General features: G+C 44.2%; 1 protein-coding gene across 1 annotated transcript in view; it reads left to right on the forward strand.

Moving 5' to 3' along the window:
* RNF17 (ring finger protein 17) overlaps nucleotides 1-15,588 on the forward strand; it is a 118,958-nt gene extending 103,370 nt beyond the window's left edge. Inside the window, exons 34-39 of the mRNA XM_025192461.1 lie at nucleotides 3,385-3,498; nucleotides 8,849-9,008; nucleotides 10,357-10,492; nucleotides 11,870-12,059; nucleotides 13,930-14,031; nucleotides 15,392-15,588. Of these exons, the coding sequence (XP_025048246.1) occupies nucleotides 3,385-3,498; nucleotides 8,849-9,008; nucleotides 10,357-10,492; nucleotides 11,870-12,059; nucleotides 13,930-14,028 (699 nt within the window). The 3' untranslated portion in view covers nucleotides 14,029-14,031; nucleotides 15,392-15,588. The remainder of the gene's footprint in view (nucleotides 1-3,384; nucleotides 3,499-8,848; nucleotides 9,009-10,356; nucleotides 10,493-11,869; nucleotides 12,060-13,929; nucleotides 14,032-15,391) is intronic.
* Nucleotides 15,589-16,069: the final 481 nt, after the last annotated feature.

Below are 16,069 nucleotides of genomic sequence, written 5' to 3' on the forward strand. Positions count from 1 at the left end.
CTCTCTTTCCTGCCTATGCAGGGGGTCGGACTCGATGATCTATTGAGGTCCCTTCCGACCCTAAAATCTATGAATCTATGAAGAGAGGGACAGGCTACAACTAGATCTGGACAGGTCACAGAGGTGGGCAGATGAGAGTAGGATGGGTTTTAATACAGACAAATGCAAGGTATTGCACCTAGGGAGGAGAAACCAGCAGCATACCTACAGGCTGAGGAACTCCCTTCTTGTCAGTGCAGAGGCAGAAGAGGATTTTGGAGTCACTATTGATTCCAACGTGAACATGGGCCGCCAATGTGGGGATGCAGTCAGAAAGGCTAACTGCACCTTGTCATGCATCCATAGATGTATCACGAGCAGGTCCAGGTAGGTGATCCTCCCCCTCTATGTGAGACATTGGTCAGGCCACATTTGGAGTACTGTGTCCAGTTCTGGGCGCCACGCTTCAGGAGGGATGTGGATAGCATCAAGAGGGTCCAGAGGAGAGCCACTCGCATGATCAGGGGGCAGCAGGGTAGGCCCTATGAGGAGAGGCTACGGGACCTGAACCTGTTCAGCCTCCACAAAAGAAGGCTGAGAGGGGAACTGGTGGCCACCTATAATCTTGCCAAGGGGGACCAGCAGGCAATGGGAGAGTTCCTGTTCCCCCGAGCACCACCTGGGTAACAAGAGGGTTGTTTGATCCTAGCATCCTTTCCTGCCCATGGCAGGGGGTCGGACTTGATGATCTGCTCAGGTCCCTTCCAACCCTACCAACTATGAAACTATGGGCACATCTACACGTGCATTAAGGCACTTTTTCTAATGCACGTTAAATTTAGTACCTCCAATATGAGGTACTAAAATGAGCATTAGGCTGCCTTAATGTGCAGCAATGAATGAGCACGTTTTTTAAGTGCACAGTAGTCTATTTTACTGTGCATTAGCATAATTGTGCATTTTTTTACATGATGCTTTAATGTACAGTAAAATAGTCTACTGAGCAGATACTGGTCCAAAGCCAAAAGGCATATTATTTACCACATAATTCATTGGGCTGGATCTCAGCAGAGCAGAGTCAACAGCATTTCAAGCCACAGTGACCCCACAGTGCAGCATTGCTCAGTATGTGTGTGTACTTCAGATGTCCCCCACAAAGGATCCATGTGCTAATTAGCCCCCATTCATGACTGGAACCAGGTCTTCTTGTCATAAATACTAGTTTCTTCCAGAATCTGTGTTCAGATGAGGCAGTCTGGTCTGGTTTCACATCATAGAGGTGGGGGCCACACTAATCTGTGACAGGCTGAGAGAGGGGATGCCAGAGAGAGTCTGGGTGAACTGTTTGGGGCCTTGTTTGGTGATGTTTGCTAGACATTTAAGGCTGGTTAAGAAACAGGAATCATTGGAAATGGGAAAGAAAGGTACAGCTCACTTGTGGAAGTGAAGAGAAAGTAAAAATGTATACAGTGTAGTGGCTTACCATGACTTTAAAAAGTAATCACTATGGGGAACTGCACTCAGTGGGCACTAACAAATATCATATTCAGATGGATTGCACTAACCTAGCCTTGTGGCAGGTTCCCATCAGCATGTTTGCCCCATATGAGCCATGTACTTTATAGTCATGCTTAGTGTTGGCTGCATTTCATTAATTTTATAGTTGGTTTCCATTACTAAACACATGCTGCTTTTAGCAGCAGTTCAAAGATATACAATGTATTTAACGTGGTTTCCTTGTATGTGACTGAGAGACAAGGGCTTTTTCTCCCATGTTCATTGGGGGGGAGCTCATCTTATATTCAAGTAAATATGGTAGTAACCTGGCCATACGTTCACACAATTAGTGGCATGATAAAACAAAGAATAAACCACAAAGTAATTACCATATTTCACAGTCAATAATTTGAAGTTTGAAACCAACATATTTACCCTTAAATTTCCACCTCAACTTAAACGCCTTGCGTTTCAAAGTTTGTTTGTCTTCAGCCGGACCCCACGCCAGCGCTCTTCCACACCCAGCCCATGGGGAGGTGGCGTGCTGGTGTCTATGCACTTCCCCAGTACTAACTGAGGCCAGGCCAGGCTCCTGTGTCCCCCTGCCCAATACCCTGGAGCTGGCCTGGGTGCCCAAACCCCACGCCCATCAAATCTGGCCCAGGGACACTTCCCCGCAGCCCAGTGGCTGCCCTGTAGATAGATCTTGGCCAGCAGGGTGGAGCCGCCACCCGCTGCCAGCCGCACCAGGGCTCAGAGTAGCAGCAGTGAGTGGTGCTTGCCAGACAGGTGTCACTCGCAGCCCACATACTGAGCTCCGCTACTGTCCACCGGGGTGCAGCTCATGGTCTCCGGCTATAACGGCCACCACTGACCCACATTTATAAGGCACCAGGATGAAATGACAGCCAAGTTGAAGTGCCTGACGCCTCCCCTGGAGATGGTTCTGGCAAGGCAGGGTTGATTTATACACTGGGTCTGCGAAAATCCTAACTTTTTGATAAAAAATATGGGGTTGATTTATACACTGAGTAGACATGTACACCATAAAATATGGTACACAAAATATGTGTAATCACTTTGTGACTGGTATCCATTGCGTCTTAAATTGAATTTAGGGCCAGGCCAATCAACTGATGGCCACTACCAGCATAGAGCCCTTGCGCCTCCAAGCCTGGGAGCACCCATCACCTGACTGGCACCCCAAGCGAGGCGCACCTGGCACCTCGTTTGCTACTTACCAGTGCAGGGGAAGATCAGGATCATGATCCTGGGTTTCTCTTGCACTGGCAATAGTGTGTGTTTGGGATCTGATCCCATGATTACACCTTCTGCCATGCATGTGTAGTACAGCAGGAGATGTGATTGTCGGGATCACGGATTAGATCTGAAAATCTGCTGGGGTCTGATAAGACGATATTCACTTACAGTCCTAAACGTTTGCTGTGCACAGTTAAATATAATTATACTCCATCTTACATAACTTTTTTTTAATCGCACAGGAATGCTATGAGGCTTTAAATTACTTTAAAGCCTTCTGCAGTCCTTGCAGATGGATCACTCTCTCTTTTTAGTTTCATATTAAGTACTTGTTTTTTTTAGTGGGTGGGAGGGTTAATATTTTCAACTATTTAGAATGATCTGGTTATGTTCTTTAAGTGTTTATATCACTTTTTTCAAATTTTTTGGGAAGTAACTAGTTTTGTTCCCAAGTCCTTATCTAGTTAAAAATATCTCATGAGGAAAACAGAACCACAGGAATTCTTTTTGTTTCATTGTCAAGGATTTCTTTAACCATATTTGAATTTGCCAGTTAAACCCTTCCTTTAATCAGAAGTCACAGCATTGAAGACTTCCAATTTAGTTAATGAAAACATAAAGCTGTAACTAAACCCTGCCTTGTTCTAGGAGCTGTTACTTGAAGTAGAGACTCCAGTTTTGCCACCGTATACTTTGTCATCACTACCTCTTCCGGGAGAATGCTTTCCTGTTAAAGTTAAGCACCTTGTTTCACCTAATGAGGTAATGTTGTAATGGTTATAATCATTGCTAGAGTATGTCTGTGACTATACAACCTTGTGGATACTGTCATAGAAAAATCAGTGTCAGTACAGAGGTATTTCAGCTTACAATTGACCATTTAAATTTCTATGAATAACTGATGTAACTGCAGGTGCCAGTGTGGAGGTAATGCAAATTTGAATGTCATTCCTGATCTTTAAGAAAAAAAAATGCAGGTCTGCTTGCACAAAGAGTTTTTATGAAAATGTTTGAATCCTGCAACCTCTTTTAAAAAGTCACGCTTTCACTCATTTGGTGCAATGGCAGAGTTTTGCCCAAGACTCGCCATGTTGTCCTCAGCCTAAAATTTCATGTCAGTTCATACAAAATAAAATATCTTTTAAGCTGTTCACAAATTTAAATACAATAGGCCTTTATTAAAAGGCTGGATTTGACACGTAACTCTAAAGTCAAATTACATTGAAGTGTAAAGCCAAAACCTGGGATCCATATGACTCTGTTTTTTGGCATTCAAAAATACAGATACCATTCTTTAAGGGATGGCATGTGTTGTTCATCCTTCGCCGGTGAAGACAACCATATCCAGCGGGGAGAGGGGAGGGAAGGAGAAAAGAGAAAAGGGGAAAGAAGGAAAAGAAGAAAAAAAAAGGAAAGGAAGGAGAACAAAGGAGGGTGGGGGCTAGGTGACATGAATACGTAGGTGTCTTATAAATCCAGTCTTTGCTTTGAATAATCTGCTGCAGCAGAGGCAGGAGTGTGATGAGGACTGGATACAGGAGTTTTTCAGTTTCCTGGCCATGCATTTCTTCATTGCTTCTGCCATGCATTGCTGTTCAAAAGCCAGTGCTCCGTTCTGAATTTGGGACCTCCAGGACGGACAGTCGTGAGTGATTTGCTCCCACGACTCTGGGTCGATGCCGAAACTCTTTAGGGACACCTTTAGGGTGTCCTTGTACCACTTCTTTCATGCGCTGTGAAAGTGTACTCCATTTGACAGTTCGCCAGAAAATACTTCCTTTGGCAGGCACATTTCAGGCATACTTGAGAGATGGCCGGCCCATCTTAGCTATGCCAGTTTCAGCAGGGAGTGAATACTGGGGAGAGCTGATCTTCTGAGCACTTGGGTGTCCAGAATCTTGTCCTGCCACTTGATCTTTAGTATCTTTCTCAAGCAGCACAGGTGGAAGTGGTTTAGTTTCTTGGCATGACGCTGGTAAATGGTTCAGGTTTCACAGGCATAAAGGAGGGTTGGAAGGATGACGGCTTTGTATACCTTCAGTTTTGTCAACATTCTGATGCCTCTTTGGTCCCAGACTGACTTACGGAGTCTGCCGAAGGCCACACTAGCTTTCACTAATCTCTCATTGACTTTGTCATCAATGTGGACAGCACGGGAGAGCATGCTGCCTAGATAGGCAGTACCTATCTAGGGATGATAGAGGAGGAGGAAATAGGTATTTGTATGGATATTTTCTCACTGTTTTTTCTATTATTATTGGAAAATGCTCATTTGAATCCAAAACATTGGAAATTTGAAAGCAGGGCTCTGACATAATTTGTCATAGTTTCTGTCCAGCTTACCATGTGAGTTGTTTCCTGCCTCTGGCTGCAGTGCTGACCTCCACTGATCTGGGAACCCAAATCTTACAGGTCATTACAGTAGAGCTAAAGGTCTTGATAGAACAAGGAGCAGTGGTCTCAAATTGCAGCAAGGGAAGTGTAGGTTAGATTTAGAACATTTTTTCACTAGGAGGGTAGTAAAACACTGGAACAGGTTACCCAGAGAGGTGGTAGAATCTTCATCCTTGGAGGTTTTTTAAGACCCAGCAAGACAAAGCTTTGGCTGGGATGATCTAGTTGGGGGGGACAGGGCTGCTTTGAGCAAGGGGTTGGACTAGATGACCTCCTGAGGTCCCTTCCAACTAATTTTCTGTGATTCTGTGAAGCCTCAACTTCATGCAGAGCTCTTACCGCTTTTGAGCTTCTAGCTTCATGATGAAGGATTAATGCATGATTCCCATGCCAGTGAAGTAGATCAAGGAGATACTTTGCAATGATATAGGGTGGTGTCCATCTGTCACACTGCTTCTGCAGCCCTTTCCATGTGTTCTGAGCCCACCATCACCGTGATGGATCAAATGACCAAGCATGCCATCCTTAAGGGACAACCAGTGTGGCCCTTGGGTTTGCAGCGCAAGAACATTTGCTTTGTACAGTACTACCGTATTACTGGGATTCTAGATCAGTCCCACATACAAATCAAGTATGATTGCTATGGTTCTTTTTTGGGAAGGGGGAGGTTGATCTGTAAGCAGAACAATGCAGAAATACTGGAAGCAGGGGTCAGCCAGAACCCAGCATTCTCTCCATGGAGTAAAATCAGGCTTTCTCTTGTTTGCTCTTCTGCCCCCATGACTCTTTCCATCTTGGCTGACCAACAGGCCAGCTTCAAAAAAACAAAGCAGGGAGGGAAATAATCCAAGGAGCTCACAACTATGTCATCCTTATAGCTTGGGAGTTATGGTACAACATTAGAAACATAGGAGATGTGGGTTCAGGCCTCTGGAGGGGGAGGGGAAGCGGGGCTGAGAAGGCTAAAATGCATGTAATTACCGTGTGTCAGAGCAGACTTGACTAATTGAACACACTTTAGTTACAGTGCCCCTACTGCCATTTTGACGCATGGGGACACTGATACACAAGATGCTACGGGTGGTTTAATTAAAGCGGGTCTCAGAACTGCTCTAATTAAGGCATTCCCCACCTCTGGAGCATGTGTAAAAATTTCCCATGTTATCCCATGTCTTGTGCTCTAACCCCCACTAAACTATTTCATAGAATCAGAAAATTAGGGTTGGAAGGGACCCTAGGAGGTCATCTAGTCCAGCCCCCTGCTCAAAGCAGGACTGTCCCCAACTAGATCATACCAGCCAAGGCTTCATGTAGCTGGATCTTAAAAACGCCCAAGAATAGAGACCCATCACTTCTCTGGTAACCTGTTCCAGTATTTTACTTACTACCTTCCCAGTGAAAGAGTTTTTCCTAATATCTAACCTAAATGTCCTTGCTGCAACTTGAGACTGGTGCTCCTTGTTCTGTCATTTGCCACCACTGAAAACAGTCTAGCTCCATCCTCTTTTGAACCCCCCTTCAGGTAGTTAAAGGCTGCTATCGTATCCCCCCTCCGTCTTCTCTCCTCTAGACTAAACAAGCCCAGTTCCCTCAGCCTCTCCTCAGAAGTCATTTGCCCCAGCCCCTTAACCATAACTATTTGAGGAAAATGATCTCAAGCATATGTTTTCTGGCTCTGATCAAAAGTTCTGCTAAAACACATGCCTTATGCGTGGGGAGTAAAATTTTGAGCAGTGGAGGCAATTAGCATAGGTTAAAATACCGTACTAAAATGAACAAAGCTTGGTTCTTTAGGGTGTAACAGGGCATAGGCAGCAGCCAGGCAGCCTACAGCTGACTGTAATCCCAATCTGGCACTGATGCCTGATTGGGGAACAAAGCCAGCTGTTGTATATAAGGGCTGGGTACCTGAACTGCAGGGCAGTGGTTTGCTGCTACCAGCTGAGGAGGCAACATCCAGCTGAGCTGATGCCTGGACCCTCAGAGGTAAGGGCTGGGGCTGTGGGGAAGAAGGCTCCATGGTTCTGGGCATGACCTGAAACTGCACCCTGCTGGGGACAGGTTGACTGGTGGCACTACCTGTGGTGGGGTAGCTCCCCAGAAGTGCTAGGCCAGTTACCTCCCTGGTGAAAGGCGAGTAGGGGTTCCTAAAAACCCCATTCCCTACATCCCTGGTGGGTTAATCACAACAGGGACCTGAACATAGGGAGCTGGGTGTTAGGCACGAGAGAGGGATGAGGCTTGGAGCCTCAATCCAGGAGTAGGGACTTGGAGTGAGTGAGTGGGCCTGGGGCCCAAGAGAGAGATGGAGGGACAGGGCTGACTTGTAGCCCGGGGATGGGGCTTGGAGCCCCAGGACGGGAATTGGAGCCTTAGACATGGAGGTTGTAGGGCAAGAGATGGGGTCAAAGGGATCTGTGGAGGCCAGGTATGTGCCACCAGACTAGTGCTGGTTATCAGGCCATGTTGAGTTGGAAGCCAGGTGAGGCCCTGTGAAAGCAGAAAGCCAAGTGAGGCCCCACTGAAGCAGGAAGGCCAGGTGAGACCCCGCTAAACTAAAGCCAGGTGTCAGGCTGCGCAAGCTGGAGGCCGAGTGGTAGGCTGAGCAGGCTTGGGGCCTGGTCTGAGCCCAGGAAACATCTGCAAGGCATGGGACATGTCAAAAAGAGGTCGGAGGCCCTTGTCATCAGGGCAGGTAAAGGGCAGCCTCCCACCTGATTAACATCTGACAATCAGGAACATCAAGGCATGTTAGGAGAGACAGGCAGGTGGGTAGCCTGGAAACCAGTGGGCAGGCCTATTTTGAGATCGGCCCTAGGATGCCCGTTTGTTACATAGGGCAAAGTAAAATTTACCTCTGGGAGTGATATTAGCTCAGGGGCGGGCAAAATGTGGCCCATGGGCCATATGCAGCCCTCCAGGCCATCTATCGGGCCCCTAAAAAATTTAGTAAAGCAATATTTATTTGCCCCTGGCTGCCTGTCATATGGCCCTTGATGGCCAAAACTCAGTAAGCAGCCCTCTGCCCGAAATAATTGCCCGCCCCTGTAATAGCTGCATGCTAGCTTCCCAGTGAAAATATAAGAAAACTTTCTGCTTCTACACAGGCAAAGTACAATGTCTCCTTGCTTCTAGTTCTGCAGGCTAGCACTTTGCCAGTATCTATGTATTAAATGCCTATTAAATTAAATGGTAGTGTTGGGGTAATGTTATAGCCAGGGATCCTGATATTCTCTGATTTTTAAAAATCTCTGATTTTTGGTTAAAAAAAGTAATTCCAAATCCACATCGTTGAGTGATTAAAATGAAACCACACACACACACGTAGTGTCTCATTTAAAAGTTATGGAAAAACATGGGGTTACCTTTTTTTAACTGAAAATTGGGGATTATTTTAAAACAGAGAAAACCAGGATCCCTGGTTACAGCCAGGATGGTCCAAAGAAAAATGCAAGAGGCAAGGATTTTACTGGGTGATCTCTCTGACTGGATCAGCTGCATAGTCAGGAGGGATATAGACAAACCTTTGGTTACCAAGTATGTTTCCTCAGGTTTCACCTGAATTCAATTTAGAATTTAAACCAATGAATCTTAATGATGAACTTCTTTCAAGATGGAAGTAATCCTTTTAACATCACATTAAATTTGGAGTAAGTTTGATGTGATCAGTCTGCAGAATTGTAGTTTGTCTCTTAGAAAACTCTGTCCTCTGCCTTAGGTGTACATTTGCCTTGATTCAGTAGAGAGTATTGAAGAACAAAATGACACAGAAGATGGTAGAGTTGACTGGAACTCTGAAACTGAGAACCTGGATCAAGTCCTGAGGAGGTGTAACAAAGATGTGGATTCTCTTCCTTTTCTAACAGATTTTAGAACAGGTAATTATGAAAAGCTTGTATATTCTGTATCTAATTATGTATTTTACAGAAAGCATAAAATAGAAATTTCTCCTTTGGGAATGGGATTTCCCAAACAAGCTCACTTTTATTCTACCACTTTCCCATGGACTTAATGGATGAGAAATATCCTACTCTGTTCCAGTAGAACAGGCTGTCCTGAGGGGTTAACCTGCAGCCCTCAGCCCCCACTGGGCTTGCTCCTGCTGCTGGCTGGAGTCTCTGGGCTTCCCCTCCCTCCTCTGGCTTCTGCTTCATGCCCCCTTCTCTGTGTGGACGGGGAGGGGTAGGGCGGTTCACCCAGGGAATCTGTGGCTGGAGGCCTCAGTGGGGAACTCAGGGTCTCCACATAGTGTTGGTGAAGCACAGCACACAGCCTGTGCAGCATGTGGCCAAGGAGCCTGCAGCTTTTCTCTACTCATGCTCTTTAATCCAGATAATTTACCCTTGAGGTGGGGGTTCTTCATGTGTACTTGAATCATTTTTTGTCACCTGTTGTCAGCCTTTTATTAAAGAAAAACAGAACAGATTGAGATTAGGTCTTTCTCCCTGCAGAAAGCTGTTTCTTGAGATGGATCAGGCATCAAATGTATGACTAGTGGGCAGGATCTGGCCCTCAACAGTTCTCTGGCTGGACAACTTGCTCTTGCATCCAGCCCACAGGACTTCTTGGCACAGCTGCTAGAGCTGCTATGCCAGTGCAGGCAGCAACCAAAAGATAAATGCCACCCCTCCTCCCCCCCCCCGAATTATTGTTTAGTATACTCAGCTGAATCCAGAGGTAGATTGTCCAGCCACCATGAAGGCCCACTGTCCAGATCAGCCCTCCAGTGCAAATAAGTTTGATATCCCTGTTCTAGATCATCCTTTATAAGTACTCTCCCCTCTAATGGGACTGTTTCTCCCAGTTCTTAGATGAATCCCATATGCAAGGGCTGTCTAACTGGTTACCTTCCTTGGGCTCCCACTCGACCAGCACTCCCTGCATTGTTCCTACTGCTGCGGCAGCAAGAGTCTCTGGGGCAGGGCAGCATGATGGAAGGACAACTGGTTAGCCAGCCTGATGCTTCCCAGTGAGTGGGGGGCAGGAACCGTGCTGTTTGTGTGGTGAGGTGTCCACGTAATGGGGGAGGAGGATGCATGTGCTATTCCTGGCTGCCCAGAAGTTAAACATATACTATATACATGTCATGTACTAAGGAAGTTACAAAGAGTGGCAGTGTAAGAAAGAGAAAACAAAGCCTTTCGTATCTTGATGACATAATACAACTCAGTTTAGAGTTCAGTTAAAGGATCTTCTAAATCTTATGTTTAATTTTTCTCCTTACAGAAATGCCTTGCCTGGCAGAGTATAGTGATGGCTTATGGTATAGAGCAAAACTTCTTTCTATTAAAGATTTTGACCCTGTTACTATTCTGATTCAATTTATTGACTATGGAGCAACTAAAATACTACCAACAAGCAGGTAAATGCAGAGCATTTATATTTTTAACTTCTGTTCAAACACAAGCATCTTGTCTAAGTTGGATTTAATATTAACATTAAGCATTTCCTATCTGTATGTCCATCTGTCTTGGGAACACACATAGTCTGCATTATTGAGGTATCTGAATACCTCACATTCTGTATTCTTAGAACTCCCATAGAGAGAGGATTGTGCTTTTATCCCCATTTTATGCATGGGAAATTGAGATGCTGAGGGGCTACGGCCGGCCGGGATCCACAGGGTATTTGGGGTTTAAACCATATCTTTACACCTCTGAATCCATTGTGCAGCTGCCATTGACATTTACAAAACAATGATTAGCTGTAACTAAGTCCTAGACACAGATTAGCTTCCATCCATTAGCATATGTAAGGCAGCCTTAGCTGACATTACCACGCTAGCCCTAGTTCAAGATGACACTTCAGAAGCTGAAAAGTACCAAGTGTGACTTCCCTGCCTCCCCCCTTCCTCCCCAGTTAAATGTTCCACCTTTGCCAGCAAGGCCCAAGCTGAAACCAGATGCAACCTGCACAAAGGGCAGCTTGTGAATGGGGTAGGGTGGGTAAGAACAGAACCATCCCTAGGGGTGTGCGGGGCCTGGGGCATACCAGCCTGTGTGGGGCCCGAGGAGGGGAAGGGAGTACATTAATTAACACAGTCCAGCAGACTCAGTCAAATCTGCTCTGACACGTGCTAATTAGCATACATTAGAGCAGACATCCAGTATGTGTATAGGTGCCCCTAGTGCTTAAGATGGTCATCTGAGATGGGGAATCAAACTGGCACAAGAGATTTGAACCACATCCCAGGTGACAGACCTAATCATTAGGTGGTTAGGATCTCCCTCAACACCCTCCTTCCTTTCTGGGAAGAAGACAGTCAGACTAATGCAGGATTCATGATTGTGGATCCTGAGTGAAGAGATGCCTCTCCTAGCTACAGATAAGTGCCACTCCTTATCCAGGCACAGCAGGTTAGGAGCCTGTACCACACTCTTATCCCATGTTGGGTTTTGGGGGGTTTTGTTTTTTTGGTCCTTGGTTCCAAGTTAAGTGGTTTCTCAAGATCTCTTCTGTAGATGCTGGACTCTATACACTGTAGAGGAAGCCAAGTATGATTAGATACTGCAGTGCTGAAGTACTTTGGAGACTCTAGGCCTAAGTGACACGTCCGGCATCACATAAATCGTCCATTGGAAATCACAGTCTGTAACTATGAACTCGCATCTCCAAGGCTCTAACCTAGTTCCATAACCATTAGCACATTCTCTGTATCCTTCAGTAACACCTTTCAGTCGTAGATTTTGAAAAACTACCATCTTCCATTTCATATACAAATGTTTTCATTTTGCTCTAGATTACGTCAGATTCCTCCTGCTCTTATGCAATATCCTGCTCAAGCAGTGAAAGCTCTGTTGGCTGGATTTAAACCTTCTTTGCTTAATACAGAGAAAGAGAGAATTCCATATTGCCCAGAGTGGAGCATGGAAGCATTGTGGGCAACGATAGACTGTGTTCAAGGAAAACAGCTCTTTGCTTCCACATTGGTGAGTTTTGATGGTGGGGGTGGGGTCTCCTGCCCTCTAGTTCCTGTCAGACACAAATGATTTTTCTTGTTAACATTTTCTGCAGTGTGTGAATGTTATGAAAACATTTTTATTGTGACCTCTATTCTGTTAACATGGATCTGTACACTATTCAGTATTGAAATAATTTTGCAAAAGAGTGTGTCCACAACTTAATCATATGACAGAGTCCAGTGCCCAAGCCTTCTTGTCTGAATGACTTCATTGTTGTGCTTTCCACAGTATTTCCTAGTATTCTTGCTTCTGTTTCACATTCCCGTATGGGCCAGTAGTAAAGAGTGCCACAAATGAACACAAGGGTTGTAATCACTAAGGGCTACCACATCCTTTCCCTGCTTTCCCTTGGCATCTTTTGTTGCCTCCTAAGGTTTCTCCTCTTCATCCACCATGGCATTCAGACTTGCAAAGTGAAAATCATTCACACACATCATAGGGAGTCTAAGGGATGCTAGAGAAGGTGCACAATAAAATGTTAGAGGGCTTTATGCTTGCTCGCTCATGCTTCAGTTTCAGTCCATTGAGTTAGACACTTAAGTATTTGCTCAGGCCTCTTATTTTCTGTTTTTTTCTTCCCTCCCTCCACCTGCTTCATGCCACCTTCACATCTGCTGACCTTCTGCACTCTGGAACCACTTCTGTATGTGTCCAAAATTTCTATGCATTGTTGATCAACATTAAGGACATTTTGCCAATTCTTATCATTAACCCAATTTGTGAAATTTTAGGGTAATGGGTATTTGTATAAATCAGCCTCGTCTCATCTGTATTTTTAACATCAAGTTATAAAGCTCTTGCTGTGAATTATTGCAGAAACAATACTATAAACAACACTATTTCTTTTAACATCAGAATTATACATTTATTTAATACATATAAACTGTTAACCCTAATTTGCAAATGTGAAACTCATGCTTGTCCAATCACCAGTCTCAGTCCACTTACCTAAAATATTTCCTTTCAAAATACTGTAAGCTTCATCATGCACATTAAGCATATTTTTAAAAAGAATTTGTAAAATAGAACCATAGAAAGTTAGGGTTGGAAGGAACCCAAGGAGGTTATCTAGTCCAACCCCCTGCTCAAAGCAGGATCGTCCCCAACTGGATCATCCTGGCCAAAGTTTGTCTAGCCGGGCCTTAAATCTTCAGGAATGGAGATTCCACAACCTCTCTGGGTAACCTGTTCCCAAGTTGTACTGCCCTCATAGTGAGAAAATTCTTCTTAATATCTAACCTAAACTTCCCTTGCTGCAACTTGAGACTGTTGCTCCTTGTTCTTATCATCTGCCACCACTGAGAACAATCTAGCTCCATCCTCTTTTGAACCTCCCTTCAGGTAGCCGATGGCTGCTATTAAATCCCCTCTGTTTTCTCTTCTCCATAATAAATAAGCCCAGTTCCCTCAGCCTCTCCTCATAAGTCATGTGCCCCAGCCCCCAAAAGATACAAACCTTTCAATTCACTGTAGTTCATTTATCACTATTTCATGTTCTTCTTCAGATCAATGGAGTACCTAATAAATTCCTTTTAAGTGCAGCATCATTGCTCTTCTTTCTACTCATGCAGTTAATTTAATGCTTCACTTATTCCTGTTACCTTGTTTTTCTTAACCCTCAGCCCACTGATGGCTCCTGTGCCTTTTAGATCTCATCTTTTTTAGACTGACAGGGATTGTCACTGTTATACGCAGCACCTAGCAGAAAGGAGTCCCAACCTGGTTGGAACATTAGGTATTACTGAAATGCAAAAGAATAATCATAGTGTTTAATCAGTTTTTACTATTTGAAACCATTCCTGTATTTCTTAAAGCTGCATGCATTTCTGATTTCCAGACTTCATCACCAGAGTTCACCATTTTCTTGTACAACGATGAGCAAAAATTAGTTCACCTGGAGCTGATAGAAATGGGACTTGCAGAACTATATGAGTGACATGTAAGTACTATATATATGATGGTTGTTGCAAAGCAGGACTATAGAACGTAAGATTTGCACACTATTTATTTATTTATTTATTTATTTATTATTAGAGTTATGTTGTACCCTCACTGAAAAACTCAGAGCAGCTTACAATAAACAGCCACAGACGATTGTTCCAATAACATCCCAAAATCTGAAAACACCAACTGCCCCCCTTAACCCCAGCCACTGGCTCCATGCCCAAACCCCAACACAAGCAAACCTTTCTGCCAATTCCAACCACACCTCCCAGCCATCCCTCCCATCCAGATACAAAAATCTTTTTCTACCCTACTTATCCATTCCCCTCACCCTGCTTCAGTCACAGGGAAGATCAGAACTGGCCAGGTTTGTTTATCTCTTTGTAGCCTTTTGGATGCCAATGTAGTGACATTTTTTTAAATACTGTTTTTTAAGTTGAGTATGTACAGGAGAGTATGCATTGCAGGAAAACAATCGTTACAACCTGTCTGATACAGCAGCCGGTAGCCTTTTATAGGCTGCAGGCCAAAGTGATGCAGTTCAGGTCAGGGGAAACCCAGTCACTTCAGCCCACAGTGCTATATGGGGAATAACTACTACTGAAGCCCCTTACCCCTGAAGGCTGCCAAAGTCGTCCACAGATTTCTGACTGCTACTCTAATATCATCTGTATGATCAGATCCTACCCTTACAACCTCTGCTCTCTATTCTGACTCTTTCTAAAAGCAGCAGTTTATGGTCTGAGAAACCAATCCTGGTCTCTGCTTAAACCAGTGTTTCAGGTCTAGTGCGAGTGCCAGCAAGGACTGGAGAAACAGTTATATTCAAGCACTGCAAATAGGGAAGGAATTTGTAAGGACTGCTTATGCTGGTAATTGCTGAAGTAGGCAAAATTGCAATTGACTGGTAATCTGCAACAAATTATCCTTAATGTTTGTATATATTGTACTAGTAAGAACCAAGTGCTTCCTTCACTATAACCACTTTGCCTCCCATATATACCAGGGGTGGCCCACATGGTCCAATCACCCCCACAAATGCTGGAATGGTATTCCTAAACCATCTCAGACCAGTGCTTATGCAGTGCAATCCCAATTGCAAGAACTGATGTTTTCCTTATGATGCAGCGAACACTATTCTAGAAAATGCCTGATTCTAAAGGGATTTTTCTCTGAATCCCAGGGAGGTTCATTATGAGTTATACTGTGTATTTATATGAACTTATGATGAATACATTTCTTGTTTTATGTTTGGTGCCATTTAAGGGGGTCTGTGATAAGTGGTCTATGTTTGTGATTTAAGGTGGTCTATGATAGAAGATGCCTCCTAATTTTAACACTATTTTTTGTTTCAGATTTACTGTATTAAAGAACTTTTGTTGAAGACCTCACTAACAGAGGAGTAAAAGTTTTGTTTATATTTGTTCGGGCATTTTTGCTTAGTTTAGTACATTCTAAGTGCAACAATTGTGCACAATACCTGGAATATTTAGGTGTGTCTAGTTCAGTTATTTGCAGAAGTTTGTGAAGGATATTAAAATAAATATTTATTTTGTTCAACATGCATCTGAGATTTTGTTTTTCCCTCAAACCTTCACAAGTCATCTGTTCTGCAGTGTCTTTTCAATGAACCACCATCATCCATATGGAGTTCAGCAAAGTAGGAAACACCCCAAGGTAGCTGAAAAAAGGAGCATCTCCTAAGAGGGTCTTCCCCTTCCCACTAATAGATAAAAGGTATTGCATAAGTTTATATGCCAGCCAATGGGGCTCAGGTAAGCTATTACCCCCTCTGCACCTTGGGAAGTAGTTAGTTTAAACCCTGTCCTTTCAGCCTGAACTCCCTCTAAGACTTGGATAACAGCCACAAGTGCAGAGCTTGCTGTACTTTAAGGGTGCCAAAGCAAGCTATCCCAGTGCAATGAAAAATACAACAGGAGACCAGCCTGACTAAACAGTGGTCTCTTCAATGAGTTGAACCTCAAGAAGGAATCATAGGAAAAGCAGAAACTTAGTCATGTTGCTAGGGAAGA

Source organism: Alligator sinensis, unplaced genomic scaffold, assembly GCF_000455745.1.
Source record: "Alligator sinensis unplaced genomic scaffold, ASM45574v1 scaffold1266_1, whole genome shotgun sequence".
Classification (NCBI taxonomy): Eukaryota; Metazoa; Chordata; order Crocodylia; family Alligatoridae; genus Alligator; species Alligator sinensis.